This window comes from Eurypyga helias, unplaced genomic scaffold (genome assembly GCF_000690775.1).
Source record: "Eurypyga helias isolate BGI_N326 unplaced genomic scaffold, ASM69077v1 scaffold16562, whole genome shotgun sequence".
Lineage (NCBI taxonomy): Eukaryota > Metazoa > Chordata > Aves > Eurypygiformes > Eurypygidae > Eurypyga > Eurypyga helias.
The window spans coordinates 57,170-79,829 of NW_010235673.1; the positions used below are offsets into that span (position 1 = coordinate 57,170).

The following is a 22,660-nucleotide window of genomic DNA, read 5'->3' on the forward strand; positions in this document are numbered from 1 at the left end:
AGCTCGACCACTTCACCACCTGCTCCTGCTGGGACACAGCTGCTCAGCTCTGAAAGAACCGGTGGGACATGTGCGAGGACATCAATCCTACTCACACCCCTGGGAGGACTTCATTAAAATCCCAGGGCAGAAGATTAGATTCTGAGGGGCTTTCCACTCAAAATCCTAATTTAATCAAAGCATTTTAGAACCTACTAGCGAGGCGAACATCTCCATGCAAGCAGAAGGATGCTCAGCCAACACAGACCCCCTCCACAACACGATCCCTTCTCCTCCTCCTTCCTGCGCGCCTCTCCGGTGTGTGCGCAAACTGTCCGACCCGAGCCGTTAGCTGCTCCTGATGACAGCGATGACATTTCATCTTTGCCTGCAAAGTACCACCTTCCCCTCTGGCATTTTAGGAAAGACATTTCGAAAATCACTCCTGCTTCACTAACGCACCTTCGCAGATGCATTTGGAGTACTCCAGCGGGGAAGTGCAGCATCCCCCCGTAGAAAGCTACGGCCTCGGATGCTCGTTTTGACGTATTAACTGGGACTATGCAAAAGACATAAAATCCCCAAAGGACATTAATCTCCAAATACATCCAGCATTCCCCCAGCTGCCTTATGTATCACACAGTATGAGCAACTGTCCGTAACGATTGTATAGCACCTGCTGTCCCCATTCTGGGTATCAGTGATGTCTCTTTAACCAGACATCAAAGAGAAGGAGCAGACAATGGTGGAATTGTGATAGGAAGTGAATAGTGAAAGCTCCTTGTCAGCCTGCATTTCCATTTATCTTACAGCTCCGTAATACAGCCCGCCCTGCCTCTGCTGTCATGTTCGTGCACTGTTGCTCTCACAGCCTCTTTTGGGAGGTATCGTGGCAGTTTTCAGGATTTTATACATGTGCCTTCTGGATTTTCTCCTGGGCTAAAGCAGGTACACACCTCAACCTACCCCAAGGAAACCAAATCTGAGATGAATTTGGTACCAATGTGACATCTTAGGTGATAAGCACCCAGACATTCTCTTTGAGACCGGCTAAAAACCCAACAGAGCGATGCCCCTGGAGAGATGCAGCCACGAGGCAGGGGTTGGAGCAAAGCCATTTACTCCTCCCCAGCAAGGTGTGCACACTGAGAGTGTGCAGGGCCATGGCTAGAAAAACTAAGCATCACACCAGGAAGTACCCAAGTCGGGATGGCCTTCCTGCCCCAGCTGCATTTTAAGACATAAACTCAGATCACCCACAGAGAAAACATCGGCACATTCAGTTAACCGAGGTCTATACTATATTGCTGCCCTTTGCTGTCCCATCTGAACAGTTCTTCCAGCCCAAAGCGCCTTCCATTCATACACAAATATACTGTATTCTGCACACAATGACTGTTTCAGCAGGGTAGAAACACTTACTACTTCCACATAGCAAGAAGAGGAGAAGACCTGAATGCTTACTATGCAGATATGAGGCAGGAAATATGACAAAACAATTTCCTATAATTATTTCCAGCAGTCAGTCATATTGGAAAATTTTAATGGTGATAGCAATTAATCTCCGGCTCTTGAGATTTCCAATTAAACGGCATTAGCAGGAGCTACTGTCTAAAAATACGTGTTTCTGTCCTATCCCATTAGCCACAACTAAATACAAAATTTCCCAACGTACAATGGCACATCCTGCACGTACAATGTCCTTCCTCTTCCTCGTTTTCTGTGTGTGGATGGCTTGAGCCAACTTCTCTGAGCTGTTTGCATCAGGTAGGTAGAGTCAGTTCTGAGAGCTTCAAAAGCTATACAGAGCTGGTTAACATACCCAGTAGGCCATATACCTGGGTGTTTTGGAGCTGGTGTTCTACACACCTTCTGGTGTTTGGACTCTTGATGTTTGTTTCCCCGTGTTTCCTGCAGCAGCAATACTCTACTACTTCAGGAGTCCCACCAACCTCAGTCAAACAAAGCTATTCTCAAAGATCCCTTATTTCCTCATCTCCAGCAGCCACTGGACAGGACTGTAGGTAAGGTCTCTGGCTCGCTGCAACAGTACAACAATCGTTTTCACTATCTTTAAGTCATTCAAAGCAGTAGAGACCGACAGGGAAAAGCAATCCTTGCCCAGATGATGAGACAGTGGCACGACACACAGGCTGGGAGCAAGCAGGAGTGAGACCATTTCACTAGCAATTCAACCCTTAAATTTGCGTAACATTCTCATCCTTGCCATTTTAATCCTTTATTTCTTCCCTTTTCGCACACACCTGCAAAGCTGAGTGTCCGTTGCTCAAAAAATAAGGAGAGAAGCTCTTCTAGCAAACTATTCAGTGCCATTAACTGGTCTAACGTCAGTGGACGTTGGGTTGTTCTCACAATGAACTTTGGTCAGTGCCAATGTTTTGAGCACCCAGGTGTAAGTGCTCTGGCAAAGGCAGAATCACCGGCACAACAAAAGCCACCGCTCAGCTCACAGACAGTTGTCATAGAGACAGAGCAGCATCCCGGGGTATTCTCATTTTAAATATGCACAGAAATCTTTTTTAACCTGTCTTCTTGTAGGCATCTGTCCTCGTGATTCATTTATAAACTGCTGAGGACAAAAAGAGAACCATTTATCAGCAGGTCTCCTCTAGGCAGGCTTGAGCTAAGGAGCTTTTCTGCAAACCTGATGTTTTTTGTTGAAAGCAAGTTTCTATCTGATTCTCTGGCTGGTGTTGCTAAAAGCTGTGGTTTGGGGAAGCGATCCAGCTTCAAAGTAACCTGGCCAGGAAAAAAAAGGGAAAGTTGCAGGCTGTGCTCACTTTGCTTTTTAAACCAGGTCAGATCCCTGCTCCAATTTATGGTGTGGGTGCACTGAGAGCTGTGAGAGGACAGCACAGGGGTGGCATTTCACGGTCCTGGCAGGAAGGAGGCCGGGGGGGAGGCGGGGGAAGACAATATTGTAAATATCTGAACGCTTTTTCTCAAAGCCACAGTGCAAGGCACTTCTTGCCTTTACATCTAAAAGCTGCAGCTCCAAATGAGAAGGAAAAGAAATACATTAATCTCTGTCCGTGCGGACAAAGTTTCATAAGCTCCTTAGTTGCTGAAGGTGCAAAGACTTTAAACCTCTAAAACCTAGTGCTCATGTGCCTTTTGGAGCTGGGAAGCTGGCAAGCAGCACAGGAAACCATACAAAAAAACCCAGAAGGGGCCTATGGGGACAGCAAGAGCCCACAGAGTGACAGATGTGTGTCTCTGGTTGCAAAGACGGTCCTCAGACCCGAGGTCCAGTGCAGCAGGATTCCCCTACAGACCTCCACAGAGGCGAGAAAGGAACTGGGGGGAAAGAAGAGTGGCAGGTACGAAGGTTGTGATGGCCAGAATGTAATACAAACTTACACAGCCCCGAAGAGACACATATATACTGACACTGAAGCCACAAATCCTTAGCTTTCAAGACCATGTGCTACCTCTGTAATTTGTTTCGAGGTCTCTGCGTGACCCAGATACGTAATTCCCACGTTATTAAAAAAATACATTCTTCATCTGTTGAGCTACAGAGATCCCTTCTTCTAAAATTACTGCTAAAAGATAAAATCATGGGCAAGCAGATGCCGCTCTCACACTAGGTCATAAAAATTCAGCAGCGCCACTCAAACAGGAACCGTTCCCCTCGCCACAGCACAACCAGCCTGACACTGCTGCGTCCTACAGGAACCCTCCTGTGTCGGACCAACCAGTATTTCTGCTATTATAAAGATACACCCATGAACAGCTTCGTTTGAGAGATGTTCTTAGTTTTGGGGAATGAATCCCAACTTATGCGGATGCCATGGGTGAGATTGGTATCATTCCAAAGGGGAAACTAAGGCCAGCAGGGAGGCCACCAGCCCAAGGCCACCACTGCAAAGCACGATGGGAGATTCTTCTCCCAGTGTTTTTCTTAACACCACCAGGAAGCACAAGAGCACGTCACACTGAAAAATGGCAGGGTGGAAATAAAAAAGGCATGACTTTCCATCAGGAGTGACCCCAAGGTAGAAACTCTCCAACATAAAGCAATGTATAGGAAAAGGGCTCACATCCCTTGGAAAAAAAATGCACAGGAGTCATCCATGCCCAGCCACCCCCTCCCTTAAGACTGTGGGATGATCATTTCCTTCACTCACATATTTATTTGGAATCTGATAATTCATTGCCCCTAGTTTCCTGCTGGAGTTTGTCTTCCATTGTTCAGGATTTACATTACTCAACAGGAAATCAGTGAGAGGCCGAGCGATTAGAAAGGTGTGTTTCCCATTCTGACCCACCCTTGCTTGCTCGCTTGGGACTGGAAGCCCGACCCAGCGCACAACTACGTCCATGGGAACTCAGGGAAGCAGGGGAGCAAAGGCAGAGGGACTCATCTCCCTCTGTGAAAAGCTACAGCTTGCTGTGTCCGGCCATACACCGCTGGCCACGGCCTCACACCCATCCCTCACACACTGTTCGTGCTCAGGCCCTACAGTAACCGCTCTCCACACGCTGAGGAGGGTGTAGTTTATCAAAATGTAACTACCAAGGCAGTACTTGAGGAGAGTAAGTATGGTGGAAGTGTCCCCTGAAGTAAAATATACTTCCTTCTCCAAGATCATTACTTGCACTCTGACACTCTTGGGAAGGGAGAGAGATTCCACATAGTAAAAAGCGCCACTGGTGAGATATAATTCAGTTTATCACAATGGTTTGGAACCAGGCTGAGCAGGAATCAGCCCTCTCTGGTGCCCTTTTAACACTGATCTCACAAATGATGCTCTGATATGTCCTCTTTAACGGCTCCTCTGGAACAGCACAGAGCAAAGCAAACACCGCTAATCTTTCAAGGGGTATCGCGGGAACAGGATGCTTCCCTGGCCAAATCCTCCCATTGCAAATGTCACAACTGTTTTAAAACATACTTTCCCTGAGGTTAGTTTGATAACAGGTACCCACCTCGGGCACATACGGTGACTGCTCAGCACTACACATCAGAAGGATATTGACCACTTGGAGCGAGTCCAGAGGAGGCCACGAAGATGCTCAGAGGGCTGGAGCCCCTCTGCCATGGGGACAGGCTGAGAGAGTTGGGCTTGTTCAGCCTGGAGAAGAGAAGGCTCCGGGGAGACCTTATAGCACCTTCCAGTACCTGAAGGGGCTACAAGGAAGCTGGGGGGGGCTTTTTACAAGGGCCTGTAGTGACAGAACAAGGGGTAATGGGTTTAAATTGAAAGTGGGGAGGTTTAGATTAGATATCAGGAAGAAATTCTTCCCAGAGAGGGTGATGAGGCACTGGAACAGGTTGCCCAGAGATGCTGTGGATACCCCATCCCTGGAAGTGTTCAAGGCCAGGCTGGATGAGGCTTGGAGCAACCTGGTCTAGTGGAAGGTGTCCCTGCCCATGGCAGGGGGGTTGGAACTGGATGGTCTTTAAGGTCCCTTCCAACCCAAACCATTCTGTGATACACTGTGTGACCCTCATAATGCAGCCACTGACCTTTCTGGGCCGCAGCTCCCAGTCACTGTGGTCTGTTCCAACCCAGACATCTCCAAGGCTTCCCAGTTAGCTCATCAAGTGCAAAGGTTGGGGATCTTCATGTTTCTCTAGCATCCAGAGTGTGCTTTGAAACAAAAGCCCAGCCTATTAGCCGTTGTACAACACACCTCAGAGGGAAACCTCTGTTCCAAAAGAGGTTTAAGCAAGGACTTCAAAGTGGGAGTTTGATTTCCAGAAATTATTGGAATAAAATTTTAAGAATGATTATTTCCTTTGATCAAGGAGGGACCTTGAAGAAAAGCCCTTGCTCCGAGCTCACTTATGTGTGTGCCCAACCAGTCCTGTAAGTCCCCCTACAACAGACGTAGGCAAGACAGCCTTAGACACCACAGCTCCTACACCAGAAAGTTTATCCTGAAGTACAACCCCCGTCTCTTTTACTGAAATTCAGGATACCGACGCTTCATCCTGTCCATCTTAGACAGGGGGAACAGAACATTGCCTCCTCCTCACAGCTGTGCCAGACTAACCCACGTGCTCGGTTGGGGAAGGTCGCAGATTACACACACTCATTGCTCTTTTGCTCTGCAATGATTTCTCTAAAATTAGACTTTCCTGCAACTGGAGACATCACCACAGTGCTGAGTAAAATGGAAGGGTTACAACATATCTCTTCCATACAATAGTCCTGTTTACACATCTCGGTATGCTAGCTTCTTTCTCAGCAATATCCTTATGTTGACTCATGCTCATTTGGCAAAATGAAACAATAGAGCTTCCTTACATTAAGAGATTATTTTGTCTCCTGCTCAGGAAGGCCACTGGGTTCTATCAATTACTGGAACCTCCTATCCACATAAACCGTCAGAAGCCACCTCAGAGCAGCTGAACCTCAAATACAAAAGTACTTTTGCTGTGATAGTCTAAAATATCTGGATTTACTTGTAAAATAGAAATGACACATACTGGTACAAAATTATTTAAATCACCCCAGACAGAAACCTCCTCACTAGCATTTCAGTCTCTGCAACACACCCAAGACTTCTAAGTATTAGCTTAGATAACATTTAGTCATTCTCCCTGCCCAGAGAACTGCTGGGAGAGCTGTGGAAAACGTGAGTATTGCAAGCGCAGAAAGAAATGTGGAGGATGAGCCTTTCACAGCGAAATGCGCACTAAGGATATCTGAACTGCTTGATAACGAACGACACCGTCATGATTTGTTTCACTGTGTCAGTTAGTTAACCCACTCCACCAGGGTTTTAGGATTTTGAAAAATGTTGGGAGATGGATCACTCCTTAAAAAACGTGAACTTTTTCCTTCTGATCCTACTTTCCTTAGTGCTTTTGACACAGTTTGATGCTGCTTTTAAGAAGGCATTGGCACACAAACCTGCCTTTCTATTCCAGCCTGACGTTCATGTTCTGAGTTTTTAGACTGACCATGAAAGCCTTAGGGAAACTGCTTCACTGGAGTGGGAACCCCTTAGAGGGGCTGGATTTACTCACCTGGTCTAAGCGCAGAGCCCCATCGATGAAGCGCTGTTTGCGGAGGTGCTGGGCGATTCGGTGCAGGTTCAGCACAGCTTGCTGGATCTCAGCTATTGAGTGTTGAGGGGAGACTGGGGGAAGTTCTTCAGGTGAGAACACCTTCCCGGGGCTTTCAATCATGCTCTGTGCATGGTCGTAGCTCAGCTTCACACAGGAGCAGATGACTGTCCGCCCAAACCATTCATCTAGGATCTGCAAAATTGGAAAGCATAAGTAGATCTGAGGACTTACTCTTCCAGTGCACAAAAGCTTGGGAAGCTGTACAAACACTGGAAGGAAAGACACCAGACCTCATCGCTGACCATGAACTTCAAGCGAAGATCTCATACAGAGGCCACCAGAAGGCCTTTTGCCCATACAGAGTCTCTAGTGCCTAATAATGTGTATATGCATAATGAAGTCTTCCCATCACATGGGAACTGCTTGGACCTCTCTCCTCTACCTGATTTCCCTCTTTCATAGAGCTCATAAGAGCTACAGCCCAGCTGGGAGCTGAAATCAGCCAGTTGACTCAAAAGTTACTGCATGCAGGGATAGGAACAGGCAGATACACACATGCAAAAAGGATCTCAATCTCTTTCATTAATACGTGGCCAGCAGGACATCAAGGGCTGGCCCCAAAATACTCTATTTCCAGGCGTGTGCTGGGGACTGCACTGCAGAGACCCCAGTGTCTGACGAGCACTTGTGACAATGTCCGAGTAGGGCTTTGGTGGATCTGGAGGAGAGACAGCCAGTCACTGACCCCATGCTTCTCTGATCATGCCGATCGTCCTAGGCCCAAACTTAAGCCAGGAACCTTTCTGAGCTCCCAAACTATAGATGAAAATAATCTATAAATAACCCGTAAAATTCTTTCATTTTAAAACAGAAGCCGCTCCCATTTTAAACTCCGGAACAGAACACCAATGTAGAAGTAGCAATTCAGAATTATTTCTTAAAGCTGAAAGGAAACTCTGTTTTCAGCTGGGATATGTAAGAGTCCAAAAGCTCATCAAGCCAATGAGAAAGCGCAGAGGGACAAAGGGCAGAAGCTCTTCAGAAAGGTGAAGAGCGTTGGCATGAGGGGAGACTGGCAGTAGAGATGGATGCAGCCTGTGATAAACCATTCAAACCACAAGTGCTCAGAGAACAAACAGAGAATTGCAATTCTGCCTCAGTTACAAGTGCCACCTTATCCCTCCATCAGCACAACAGGACAAGGTAAATTCTGCGAGTGATGGCATCCGGGGAAAACAGCTGGCTTTCTCTATGACACACTCACCAAGGACATTGCTTCAGAAAGGCAAACCCTCTTCCTAACAGGAAAGGATTGATGCCCAAGTACCTCTGCTGCCTCCCTCCCTTATGCCCCACAGAACATATGTGCAGTGTAACTCATCAGCTCAGAGCTCTGAAAGTCACAGGGCATTTAAGCTCATTGCTAATGAGAAAGTTTCCTAATAGTGGAGGTACAGCAACTGATGTCTTGCAACATAAGGCGCTCCGACCCCTGGCTCACGGTCATTCTGTCTGTGCCCCTTTCTCTCTGCCAAGCAGAAAGAAGGCAAGCGGGACAGAGATGCTGCGACAGTGCTGGCAGCACCTGCTCTGCACTCTGCTGCATCCCATTAAATGTGGTTCTTGTGGTGACGGGGGATCCATGTCCAGCAGGTCAGCGACATCTGATGAAGTCTGCTGGACCCATAAACCTCCTGACATGAAGCAAGCACGATCTCGGGTGTGGAAGAGGTTGCACTGCTCTTCATATGATCCACTTCCAGCAAGTTGAAGACTATTAGCTGGTTGGCAGTACTTCAGACTTCAGGAAGACACGGATGGTATTCAGGTACTTAAATACCACGGTCACTGCTGGGCTCGGCCTTGGCCAGAAGTGGGTCCGACTTGGAGCCCGGGAAGCTTCTAGCAGCTCCCAGGAGCCGCTGCTGTAGCCTACCCTTCTGCTACCAAAACCCCACCACACAAACCCAACACACGGCAGAGGGCTGGCTGGCACACGTCCCATGGCTGATGGACGGGCGAAGCAGCGCGGAGGAGCAACATTTAGGGGTTGTGAGCTGGGACTTGGAGATTACGAGTAGCCCACAAGAGCGAGGTCTCTGCCATCATGGCAAACCTGGTGCACCCAGACTCCAGGCAGAGTACCACTCCTAGGGTTACGTTAAGGCTTCTCCTAGCTCTTGTTGCTTTTGAGAAAAAGCCCCAGCACATCGCACGATGGCAGCCAGCGTGGCGCAGCTGAAACCCTCCCACAAGCACAGTCCCTGGTGGCACGGGGCGCTGTGAGGGTGTGCCATGGCCGCACAGGAGGCTGCAGACTTCCTCCACGCGAGGCGGTGTCCATATCCCGTCCTGACTGACGACAACAGTTTCATGTCTGGAAGACGCACTGTCTGTATAGGCTGTTTCAGACTGAAGCAATTTCTCGCCTCACTGGTAGAAGGAACCAGCAGGGCTGTGCTTCCAACACCAGCAGGCAGTAACTTACGGAGAAGAGTTGCATCGTTTGTTTTCAAATATCTTTCTGTTGACTGCATCCGAACAAGAACGTGCTACGTTGTTCCTATAAACGCCCAGCTCCGCTTCTGAAGAACAGCACAGATGCAACAATATGGTTAACGCCTCTGCCCTTGGAAAGTCCTCTCGGAGACATCGTCACGCTAGCTCCATGGACTCCAGTGGGATATGTGGAGTGCTGCTCAGGCAGCATTTTGTTATGCTCATGGAAAACTAGGAGATAAAAATTCCAGAGCCCAGAAGCAACAGAAACAAAAAGTGCCTATCTCCCAGAAAAGGCTGAGCCTGGCATTATTTTTCTAAAAGAAATAAGAATTAAAAAACCCCAACAACTTATCGATAGTCACATTCAAGTGAGGAATCTGCGTGGCTTTTCCTTGGAAGATGCTTTAGCTCCAGACCTACTTGCTCTGGAACAGTAACAGCGGGAGCTCAGAGCAGCTCTCACCTCTAGCAGCGCTGTCGGGCTCTGCTTTGCAAGCTCAAGGTTAGGACACTGCCGTGCTCCGCGTCCCTCGCCGAGGAATGTCCTGTCCTCAATGCCAGCGTTCTCACGGCTCTCCACCACGCGCTGAGGTTCAAAGGCTGTGCTGGGGCCTCTGACTCACCCCCCTTTCACCCAGCAGAGCTTGGGACAGCATGTGATGCTGTTTACACTGGGATGAGGCTATAGTAACACCTAGAAATACAGGAGGCGCAGTCCCAACTCACAGATAAGCTCTTACAAGAATGCCCCACTGGGCAAAAGCCCTACAACCACTTTTCCTCTTGGAAGGAGTAAATTCTTCCCCAGCCTTCACCTGATATTGAGTTCAAGTGACCTCGATTAAGACTGCCGTCCTGAAAGGCCTCCTAGGAGAAACCAGTTTGCTGAGATTGCCACGGGCAGCCTGCTTTCCAAGGGCAGCGTGGTCATGGCCCAGACCTCTGCTCCTCCAGAGACCAGCCCCTGTGCAGCCGTTGCTGCAGCTCCTCTGCTTTCTCACTGGCCAGACAGGGTTGGTCTGAACACAGTTTGAGGAGCAAATAATGTATATATTGCAGGGGACAAGAGACAAGATTTAATTAAAAGCTTATTTTAATTAAGACTTGACTATTAGCTGTTCAAAGACCCCTCAGAGTCAGTAGAAGGCCCACCACGTAGCTACTATTGGAAGGTCCCACGAGCAATCACGCTGTCGCTACAGGACGTGGAACGCTTTTCACAGGGAACCACCTCACTGCCAGAGCAGGGACTCGCTGCAGAAATACAGATACAGGACTGCAGCTCTGTTTTGCTAAAGCACAAACCAAGATCCAGTATCCTTTAGAGCAGCATGGACAATAATAAAGAAGTACGGTTAATCTTTGTGAAAAATTGCCGAATTGGCACAAGAAGTATTCTCCACAGACAGAGCTGTGCATGTGCACAACACTGGTTAAAAAAAATAATTTTGAGTACAAAAAGTGTACTTTGCATATATCGGAGAGTCCTCTGGGAGTGGCATCCTGTAGCCCTCCTCAATTAGCGAGGGGACCCTGTGACCACCAAAGAGGAGATCTCTAGGGTAGGAAGGGTGTGGGAGAGGAACAGGGAGAGAAATGAAGACCTGGGGAGAGCTGGCAGGAGCTGAAGGCAGTTTGCTGCACTGACAGAGAGCCTCCACAACCGCTCCCTGGAAATAACACATGCAGAGGATGGAGCTGTGCCTTTGCTGAAGAGCCATCACGCTTTATTTGGATCGATGCAATTTGCAGCTCTGAAGAAGAATGAAATAGTCTGTTTGCCAAGGAGGCCACAGAGGGATACTGCCCTCATCCACTGCATTGCACAACTGCCTGTGAGCACAGGCAGGGTTGGAGTCAGGGGAGAACATCTCGTCCCACCCAAAGCATTAGATTTGAATAGCTGATGGAGGTAAGACATTAAACGGATGGGTGACCTGGCAAGAAGCAAGAAATCCTCCGTTCCTGAGATTCCTCCTTTCCCCACCATGTTGTGAGATCCAGTTGGAAGATCCACAGTATCTCCTCAGTAAAATAAGATGCAGAGACAGTCCTACATCCTCCAGTAATGTTCACCGACAAGCCCTTTGCTATCCACCTGGGTGTTACGGGATGGCATTTTTACCACTCTGTTGGCAAGAGTAGGGGCTGGCCACCGAGGGAGGACTGATTAGCAGGATTGACTGCCTGCTCCTTGAGGTACCTTGCCTTCTGGAGTCATCTTCCACATCACAGAGAACGTCAGTCTATCTCGCATGGGATTGAGACTGCATAACTCCTCACAGAGCAGCTTGGGAAGCATCGGGATCACCTGGAAGAGAAGAGAGCTTTGGTGAGATAGGGGCTTTTACCAGAGACCTGTCTGTGGCCAAGCTTCCCTGACCAGGTGGTAAAAGAGAGGGTCAACAATGCACAAAAGCAGAAAATGCATTAAACCTTCAGGATCACATTCTCCATGGCAGGAGTGGCTATGTCATAGCTCTGGGATGCATCACCCATGGCAGAGCTACATCAGATGATGAACAATATGTCAGCACAGAGTAAGTAACCCAAATCCTCTGGAAGGAGAGGAAGTCAGGCACTGCTGAGGCCATCAACACTCCCATCAGCCCCATCTCTCAGTGAGACCAAAGGGAGCTGTCATTCTCCCACCTGGGAATCTTCCCCAGCGCTCCCCTCTGAGGTATGCAGTAAGCATCCTGGAGCACCCCGCACCCTCAGTTGTGCGAACACTTCACTCTGTAGCTCTCAAGGCCACAAACTTTGCTCTGTTTGCCACTTCTTTCCCACTTCCATTTTGACACTGGGAAGAATGAGGAAGGCTCAGCACGTCAGGAAATTTTGTTGAAGAAATAGAGTCAGGAGCTGAAGAACTTGGATTTGGGGAACTGTGTTTCCTGGTTTGCCACTGGAGACTGTGTAACCGAGCAAGTAGGTCTGCTCCTTGCAAAGCATAAATGAAACTTCTCCCAAGCAGCACAGGAGTGGTCGTGGCTTCAATAGAGAGTGAGCCACGCTTTGTGGCAGAGGCAGGAACGCGTACATGCTGGCGAGATAAACAAAAGCACCTATTTAGGACTATTGAACATGGTGTTTACAAACAGAGGGAGAATAATGACTATTTTACTAAACTCTGTTTGAACAAAATGTCAGCCAACAGAAATTTTTGGCAGGGATTTTTTAACCTGTGTCCTAATTCCTTACACCTAGTATCTGCTGCTGAACGCTGAATTACCAAACCACGAACTACTCACCTGACTACAGCAGCAAAGCAAAAGATTTGGAGCAAACCTGAGCAGCTCCAAGTGTTTCTACCATCCCTGAGTTATTTCCCAGGTGAAATCTGCAGTAAAGATCATATTTAGCAGGTATTTGACAAAGCAAACCTAATTATTAGAGTTTCACATTCTTTCTCATTATTTACCTTTGTGAAGAAGCAGTAACTGCCCTCAAAGAACCACCGCGTTCTTGTTTATTCTAGGTGGTGATGTGAGCTGGTACATCCCAGAAAATCCCAGAGAGAAACGATCTGCTTAGCTGCCATAAAATACGTTAGCTATTTAATTTAGTTTCCATCTTGATTGCTCTCCTGTGCCACCCTGTAAATATAGGGCACACAGCAAGTTGACCAGGATGCAAACCCCAGCTCTTCCAAACCCTGTGACACCAATTTGGTGATTTCAGAGATAAGATTTTTCTATCTGGGCAAAAGAGGAACAACTGTTCTTCAAAACACTAAGAAAAAAAAAAGTCTCAGGTGTCCATTTTCTCCTCAAGTGCACACACTTCATATTTACCTTTTGCTTTGAAGGAAAGACTTAAAATATTTAATCACATCTGTGGCTTGGCAGCAGGTGATGGCTATAAATCCATCCTAATTGCAGTGCCTATTAATGCCAAAAGGTTAAATGCACGGTCTCTGACCATCAAGGAGTCGCTTGCAGCATGAATCAGCAGCGCTGGTTCAGCTGGAAGGTCACGAGGGCACAGCTTACGATAAGCTGTTTCCCGCTACACAAAGGCCGTCAACTCTGTTATTCCAGTTGCGAATGGTACATTAACAATACCGGGAGGTTCATAACTCACACATACAGTACGTGAGCTCTGCCATGCTGCCTGGAAGGACCCCCAGCACAAGGTTAGAAAGTCAGAGTGAGCGGTGCCAACCCATACCAGAAAGGAGAGAAAACAGCGTTACCGACTACCGGAAATCCCTGCCCGTCTAAGAGCGCCCAAGACCACCGTGAGACCCTGAAGTTCAGGTCACAGTGAACGAAGTGCTACGAATTTAATAAACGCTCCCATGCCCTTTTCCACCCACATTAAAAGCTGCAGTTACCAGCTTTTCTCTCTCTCCCCTCTCTGTGATTAACTGATAATGTTCTCTACTTATTGATTTTTCCTGTGCCTTAGCGCATCCTCTTTCCTCTCTCCTCTCACATCTGAAGTCGTAACAGCCTGTTAGAAAAATGCCTGCATGAAACATGAAAGCCCATCCATGAAGAACAGCCCGAACAAAACAACAAGATGCTTGTTTTAAGTGTACTTGAGCAGGATTAATATCTGATCCAAGAGGTTATAATTCTACGGAAGGGCTTTCAATGATGTGAAACACAAGCAAAGCTTGAACTCAGATCATAATTGCAGCACTAAACCTTCACCAAGCAATTAGCTGTAACAAACCTACTGTTAAATAGGGAAGCAGCAACCTGCGTTCCCCTTGTTTTACAGGAGAGAAACTTAAGGCAAAGTAACTTAACCCAAGCCACGAGGAAGTCTCCCAGGAGAGCAAGAATCCAAATCAACCTTTTTCCAGCAAATACGTAACATAAGACAATGTGACCTTGCACAGAAGGTATTGCAGTTTTATCTACCTTACTGAATTAAAAGAAGAAACCCGTTTTCAACACCGCAACCGTCCTGGCTAACCGCCTCCCTCGGCTTTAACACCACCGCTCCCCTTCACAGCCCATACGGAAACTAAACCAACGGTTACGAGCACAGAAGATTAAATTCGAAATGCACATTTCCTTTCTCCTTAAGGATAAATAGGGCCACAGACTGAAAGGATTCTTAGGAGTTGTGAGCCCAGCATTTACCATACCCAGATGTCACAGCTGGGTCACACTTGGAGAGCGAGACATTTCAGGAGTTATCCCAGGGGCTGCCCAGGAGGAACTGTGGCAATAGGATTATCTCCTTCTCTTTCCGAAGGAGACACAGGATGAGAGGAGATTTCCCCAAGTACGTCTTTAATGCCCAAATTTGCAAAACATCAGGGTTGCGTAGCACGGCCTCAAATAATCCAGAGGTTGCCCCGGCATCTTTTAACGGCTTTGCCCTTCCCGTGACTGTCTGCCAAGAGACAGCAGCGTCTGCCAGCTGCCCCACGCAGTGCCAGGGCACGCAGGAATCCAGCTAGCTGAAACACTGCCGAGGGATATCACCTCCAGCCTGAAGTGGTTTCCTTAGTAAATTGCTGAGGATGTGCCTACGCTGGGGATCACATCATTCGGTTTGATTTTACTGCAGGTGGAAATAAAGTCACCTGGGCTTATACATGGAAAGCTGGAACAGGGAGGTCTGTTAACGTAGCTGAATCCAGAAATGCGGTTGGAGGATACAACAGGGCTAGGGAAAAAAAAATTTCACAATGAAAAACAGGACCTACGGCCCCCAGGAAATCTTTTCTAATGAATGTATCATAGAAACCAGGGCTGCAGGAAGGCTTGGTTGATGACAGCTAGTCTGGTCGTCAACCCTCTCTATCAGTCAACCAACACAAGACACCACCTCTCCCCACAAGCCCGGCAGGGCCCAAGAAATCCTGGAAAGGGCACTTACTTGAGTGAAAGGCTGGTATCCACAACGCTTGCAGCTGTGGGTCTGCATTTCAAATCAAATTACAGACGGAGGATTTCTCCCTCCCTATTTCCAAGTCCTACATGCAAAATCTCCAGTGCTACCATACGTGGCTGCAGCCCTGCCCTGACAGCCCCCCTCCACGCTATCGGCTCTCCCCGCAGGCAGCCACACATCCCAGCACGCTGAAGCAGTGGGCAGCAAGGGAAAACCAAAGAGAAGCTACCGCCGGGGTTGGGGGCTTTCCTACTCGTCGTTATCCTGGGGTTATAAAACACAGGGACCTATAACCATGGCCAGCCGCACTGCTTAGCAGCTGGCTCCTCCGCAGGGTGGAACCGCCTTGGACATGGGGAGATCTAACCCTCCTGCTTGTGAGAGCCCTTGGGTTGGTTCTGTTTTGCCTCTTCGGCTAATAAAGTGCTTCCAGAAACCAAATGCAAGTTTCCAGCCTCAGACTCATTCCTAGGGAGCCGGGCAGTGGGAGGGAGCACACGTATACTGGGATGATAAAACTCCCCGTTCCCTTTAAAATCAGAAGCGTCTGCAGCCAGGACTGACTCATGACCCAGGTTCCGAGCAGGTTAGCCAGGACAGCTCTCATCAATGGACTCGCTGTAGCGGCTTTTCAAGGAATGGATGGGCAAAATCAGTCAACCACAGGGAACAAGGAACAAACTCCGGTTAAGAAAACCCCCGTATTTTCACAGAGTCACACGGACAGCTTTGCTCCCATCAAACAACCCCATTCTGCCAGCACCCTGCTTTGACAGCCTGCTCAGGCTTGGCTCAGTGGGTTATGACCACCCTCCCTCCTGACTCCCGGGGTGACCCCTTCTCCCACCACTGGTCCAATGAGGAGGGACTGTATTAACCCAGAGTTTCCATCAGCTGCTCTCCCCAGAGCTGGGAGGAGGACGCCAAGGTCCAACAATGGGGTGGGCTCAGCAAGGCTCTTGATTACACACTGAAAGACACTGAAAGGAAATAGGCAATTTGTTTATGAGCCAAGATTTCTGCTCAAGACTTGTATCAACACTTCCATGAATTCAGATTTTGTGCAACTCTTTGTTACTCAGCCTGAGATTATCAAAATATCAACACCCCGACAACCTGCTGGTGTCAAAAGTGAATGCCTCGAAGCCCTTGGACTCAATGTGAAGATAGGCTTACAGTTCCGATCTTTGATCTCCAGAAAAAAATAGGACCAATAAAATATTATAGGGATTTATGGCTGACCTCTCACTCGAGCTGCTTCACACCTAAAATAACACTGCAAGATGTGCCAAAAAAGAGGAAACTGTTAAGGTTTTCTTGCTTCTTAAAACCCGATACACTCCTATTTCAAAAACTTTTGATTTTTATTAAGTAGACCACTAGCAATTACACAATAACTCCCCTTCTGGATACATGGTTCAGGAAAATTAAATATGTGGCTTTATTTAACTTCTTTGGGAGGATTAGCATGGTGCTAACCTCTAGCAGAATCACAGCTGTCTTAGGAAACAGTTCCATCAAAGGAAAGCATATTTTCTACAGGAGTCATGCTACCTTCTTGTTTCAGACAGCCTGGCTGTTTTCCTTTGCTCATCCCCTCTCCCCTTTTCATCTCCTGCAATTAAAATACTGACTGTTTCACAATCTAACCTAGTTTGCACTCCTAAAGTATATTTTCTGCGGGGTAGAAGCGTGAGTAAAACACTGCTCCAGACTGCTGGGCCAAGGTAGTTGAAGAGCAATTGAAGATTAGGGGCAATAGGTAACTCACCTTGGCATCGCACGTGACTGTCTGATAGTGCTGGAGGGGAAAAGTGCTTCGAAGGAATATTCAATTAGGTTTTGAATAATACTAGATTTTAATGAAAAATGTCTTCTTTCTACATAAAAAACTTCCTTCTTCCTTTACAAAAATCACATGCCATGTGGTTTGACAAACCACAGTATTTTGACTTGGAACTACTGCCACAACATCTTCCTGCACTCCTGCTTTGCTGCCCTGCAGGGACATCCCCCCCGAGCCAGCCCACGTCTCCCGTAGCGAGCTGCGGCCGTTGAGTCAGCCCGCAGAGGTGGAAGCAGCGCACCGCAGAAGCCAAGGGCTTATCACTGCAGAGCCTGTAAGACTGGCAAGACTCCGGGGCCAGAACTGCTGTTTCCATGAGAGACGCGTCGCTCCCCACTCCTGGAGAATGGCAAGTCACTGGTAAACAGTGTCTTCCAGCATGGACACTCCGTGATCCTGCGCGGCAGCGCGTGTGTGCTGTGGGACTTGCTACGATCGGCCCAGCTTGGGCACTGCTGCATCGCTATCGGGGCTATTCCCCGCAACACGTACCCACAGAGACCCTAAAACCCATACTGACCCTGTGCCTTACTGTTTCTACCCAAGGGAAGTTACGGATCAGTTACTAAAGGTTAGCAGCTTGATATTAAACTACTCATTTGATGTCAGTAGTGTAAAATAAATCATTTTATCGTCTGGAAGGTGTGGAGAGGACACGGTAAACTCCTGGAACAAGTATCATTACAAGACCATCCCTGGATTGCAACTCTGAGAACATCCAGGAAGGGAGGGGAAGAATCACTCCTAGTCCTAAGTAGCAAGTAGGATATGTTTATTTATTATACAAAGATGAAAAGATGCCCTGTCATCCCGGAAAGGGCTGCGGAGGCAAGAACTTCGACAGCCTGGCTGAATGGGGGTGGGGGGGAGGCAGAAGAGGCTGCTCCCCTGAGGCTGCCTGAACACTCCTCCTCACGCGGCTGATGTCTCGAGCCGGCCCAGGAGCTAACAGCCAAGCTTCCCGGCTTCCCTGCACGCATGGTGCTGGCCGTGTCTGATGAGCTAGGAATTGTTTCTGCACATTCAACTGAAAACGAGGCAGGCGCAGACAAAACCCGGATGTTCCCTTCCCAACAATGTTCAACCTGAACCTGTTCGTTCCTCAAGGTTGGAAGTCAGCTTTAAACTTGAGTTGAACATCTGATGCTGTCACACTAAGATCTGTGCAACTTCAAGTATCTTTCCACTGTAGGATGAAAAGACGTCATTGCTGCAGGATTTGGTACACCCAGATAGAAGAAAAGACTGTGAAATACTGTTGTACCTCAAAGTGTGAGGTTGCGTGGGATGTTTTACACCCTGCAACGCAACCCCTTCTGGGAGGGATTAGCTAGTACTAGTGCACTGAAAAGCAAGACAAAACTCTCCCCACATCCCACATCCCCTGCCAATTTCAAGGTCCCAGCAGCAAAGCAGATGAGCCAGCTTGGGTCTGTCAGGCTTATTTATCTCAGGTCGGGATGGTACAAACGTAGCTACACAGCTCTGGGCCCTGAACTAGCTCCGGATCAGCAGAGTCCCGTTCACACGGAGCTGCTCCTGAGCTGGCAAGCCCTGGCACACCCAGGTCCCTGCCCACAGACACAGGATCACAAACTGCTGCTTCACTCCATGCTCTCTCCTTAAGATCCGAGTAGGCAGCAGCAACATTAGCTCTTGTGTTAATCTACTCATTTTTGTAGGTTTGCTGAAACAGCAGGCAGATTTTGATTGCAGACATCTGAAAATGAACCTTTACAATGCATTTATGGCAAACGGAAGGCACAGCTGTCAGACGAAGCAAGGAGCAGTCCTTACCTTTTGCACTAGATAGACACTGGTTGCTCTTTCACTCGCTACTTGATCCAGGGCTGTTTCTTCCAGTACGAAGTAGCTCACATCCGCGATATGAACACCCACTTCGAAGTTCCCTGAAATCACACAAGGAAGTCAGCAGGCTGCGGGTAGCAAGGAACATATTTAACTCTGTCCCCTCTCCCAGTGCTACCGTAACCTTTTTGCCCTATGCCTAGATCTCACAAAAATGATGCTCTTTCCAGCTGAAAAGATGAGATGAGGTGAGATCTGAGAGGTTCCATCTGAGATGAGAACCGTGGTCTCTCAGGACACTACCAAATTCACAGCCACCTTGGCTACCACACATGAGCGGACACACGTACGAGCACAGCGGTGGATGTGTGAAAACCCTTAAAAACCATGTGGATAAGTCTTTCCAATGAGGAGCTTGTAATATTGAGCCCAATCCCTGACCCTCTGCTGTCAGACAACAGGAAGCAAGAAATACGGGACCCCACCTTACGCCCGCACAGACAATGCAGGACACCAATTCCCAGGTATGGAGCAGCCGTACACGTGCTTTTGGGTTCCCAGAGCTGCACTTGTTTCCACTTCACCCTGACTGAGCCCAAATTGCTTCTGGTGACCTGGGAAGTCTTCCACAACTTTGGATCGGGCTATGCAGAAGCTCAGGTTTCCACAGGCAGAATATTCCCACTGTTATCCTGCCTTTCCTTCGGATCAGGCTTTTTACCCTTTAATTAGAGTCTAGTCTAGGAGTATCTTAATTCAAAAGTTAGGCTAGTGAGGAGTACTACTGAAGTTTATAATGAGGTTTTGGCAATAATTTGGATTTGGAAGTAGTGATCATCCTCAGCTTTGGAAGTAATTACTACCTTGGTCCAAGAAATTCTGGTTTGCTAATCCTCAAAGAAGCCGATTGACCTTTGTTTTCTCTGGAAGGACTAGGCTAGATTTGAGGCGCTTATTTGTAGAAGAGTTCTAAGTGCAGCGGGTTCCTAATTATAACATTTGGTTCTTTAGAGGAATTCACTAACTTCTTTGTATCTATAAATAGTTTTTGTTTCCTTAATTCTTTTTAAAAGACAACGTAATAAGATACCACGCTGGTGACAATCCTGTCTTTTTATACGCCTTGCAAAGAATATAATCAACTCCTTTCTCCAGAGCGTCACGTTCTGAAAGGATAAATGGCTCACAGCCGCCGCCACGGCGCAGTAGCCCTTCTGGTGGGTACCAGTGCTCGATTTCGGCAGAGCGGGAATGGAGAGGTACACAGCCGAAGGTTCAACCTCAGGTTAGGAGAGCCACCCAGCCCACTGTACCCCCAGATGTGGGCTCAGAGAAGCGAACCCCAACCCACCCCATGCAACTGGTAGAATTTGTAATAATTCTAACTCGATTAAGCCGCAGCACTTTGAGTGAGTAAAGCGTTATCTTGATTTTGTGCACTGGACAGAGCACAGACGTCACGGCAGCAGAAACGCGCGTGGAAGACAGGACTGCCAGGGTTTAGATTTGTCCACATAACCTATGCTCACTGGAAGGTCCTGCAGAGAGTAAACACCATGGCAGCAGGGGGAAAGGGCAATAATCCCATCGCACACCAAGGGACAAATTCCAGAGCTCGTTAGGAAGCTGGGAGAAAAGGCTGCAGATTAAATGGTTCACCTCGGAAAGCTGCCTACAGCTGTGTTGTGATATTATCACATGCCTTGAAAGCTGCCCTACATGGATTAGGCATCCAAGCCTGAAACTACTTAGACAGTAAGTCTTAGACCAACAGTCCAACCAACAGGTTTAATATTACATGCGCTCAAAGCCAACATACTCAAGAGGTAAAAAAATATTGAATACTTTGAAGTCAATATTGTAATGTATTGACCCTGCAGGAAAATATTGACGAAAGGAAAAGGAGAGAGGGTCATTACATCATGCCTTTAATCGTACTTTAATTCAATATGTGCACTGTTACATACATGAACTTTTTGTCCTTGGTAGAAAATCGACAAACCAAGAAAGATCTCATTGCATGAGATAATAAAACATGGAGCCAGCCAACGAAAACACACTGAGCAGAGTTAAATTTCATTCAGGTTTCCCACCAGAGTTTCTAAAAGCTGGGGTCAGTGTGAGCCTCCTGCTTTTGAACTTTTAATGGAAATTCTATCTAAATATTTTCTTACATACATTGACATAATGCAAACTGGCAGCTCTTGGGTTTGTCTTGCTCAAGTATGAATCACCCTATCTCCCTCACCCCCAAAAAATTTAGACCAAGAGAACTTGAAGATACAGCACAGCAATCAACCAATCTGACTTCTCGCAAATCACTGCTGCTGAAATGTGTCAGACAAAATACCAGCCTAAGCCTGCACAGAAATACCTGCCTACTGCTCTCTCCTGGTTTATTTGCTAATTAAGATGAAAGAACTTTATGGATAGAAAAATACTATTCACTAGTATTCTCTTCCAGGTCCACAGTCTCATTCACTCTTATGACAAAGTCACAAAAGGAACATTTTACATTGTAAGTCTTGTGTTACTTCCCAAGGAAAAAAAGAAAACGTTGCCTGAATGAAAGGCAAAGAGAGTTAAACTGGCACTCATCTATTGAAAAAGTCTTGGCAGACAGAGCAAATGGGGAAAGGGTGGACACCACATGGACCACACACCACAGTCTGCTACACGTGGTCTACTCCAACTTCATTTTGATGAACAAATCTACTTTTCCAGCAAAGAGAGGCTTCAAATCTTGGCATGCAGCTCTCCATCGTGACAGACTCTATACTCTAAATATCTTACAGAAACAAGTACTTTACAAACACAGACTTTCTTCACCCCAAATTTAAAATTCTCCTACAGTGAAGCTAAAGCTGCACAACAACCCCTTAAGCTAGGTACACACTACCAGTTAAAGGGTTTGTTTTTAAAAGGAATTTAAATAAGAATGTACAGGAGATTAAGCCAGATGCTTCATATGCTGATAATAAAGCAAGAGCTGAGGGGAGCATCCACTGCAATGAAAAATGCTGAAGGCACTTGGATCGTTTCTTTCGCTCAGGATCTCTGGGATTTTCTTCTTTTAAAATAATTTCAACTGAAAGTGGGTGAAAAATTTTGTCATCCCATTCGAACGCTACCACTACAAAGCTGCTACATGGGAGATGTTTAGCAACAGGGAATGCAGTTTAGAATGAGCAACGCATGTTTTATTAATCAGCTGTACCCTATTAGTTCCTCTGCAAATATAAAGACACGGCAACAGAGATGGATGGGAGACAGGAGAGTTATTTGAAATCACACCATAGCATTGCAAAACCCACTAATGAGGCCCTTTGCAAAGAGGAGCTCTCCTCCCCAGGTCTGCAAGCAGGAGCAGGGAAAGGGCTGGGCACTCAGCCACTAAAGATTCTCTTGGGCCAATGCTCTGTGCAAAAGGGATGCAGTCTGTTGCCACCTTACTGCAAACAGTTCTGATGCCCTCGCAGCACTGCACGTGAAGAAGACAATTTCCCTTTGTCTTTACCATCACACAGGTTGCTAGAATAGCAGAATGTAATGGACATCTATTTCTCCAGCTTTCTGGAATCACAGAATGGTTTGGGTTGGAAGGGACCTTAAAGACCATC

General features: G+C 47.3%; 1 protein-coding gene across 1 annotated transcript in view; it reads right to left on the reverse strand.

Moving 5' to 3' along the window:
• DIS3L2 (DIS3 like 3'-5' exoribonuclease 2) overlaps positions 1-22,660 on the reverse strand; it is a gene marked incomplete at its 3' end in the record, with an annotated part of 168,980 nt that overhangs the window by 54,701 nt on the left and 91,619 nt on the right. Inside the window, exons 10-12 of the mRNA XM_010146847.1 lie at positions 19,029-19,141; positions 11,730-11,837; positions 6,983-7,216 (exon numbers count right to left, since the gene is read on the reverse strand). Of these exons, the coding sequence (XP_010145149.1) occupies positions 6,983-7,216; positions 11,730-11,837; positions 19,029-19,141 (455 nt within the window). The remainder of the gene's footprint in view (positions 1-6,982; positions 7,217-11,729; positions 11,838-19,028; positions 19,142-22,660) is intronic.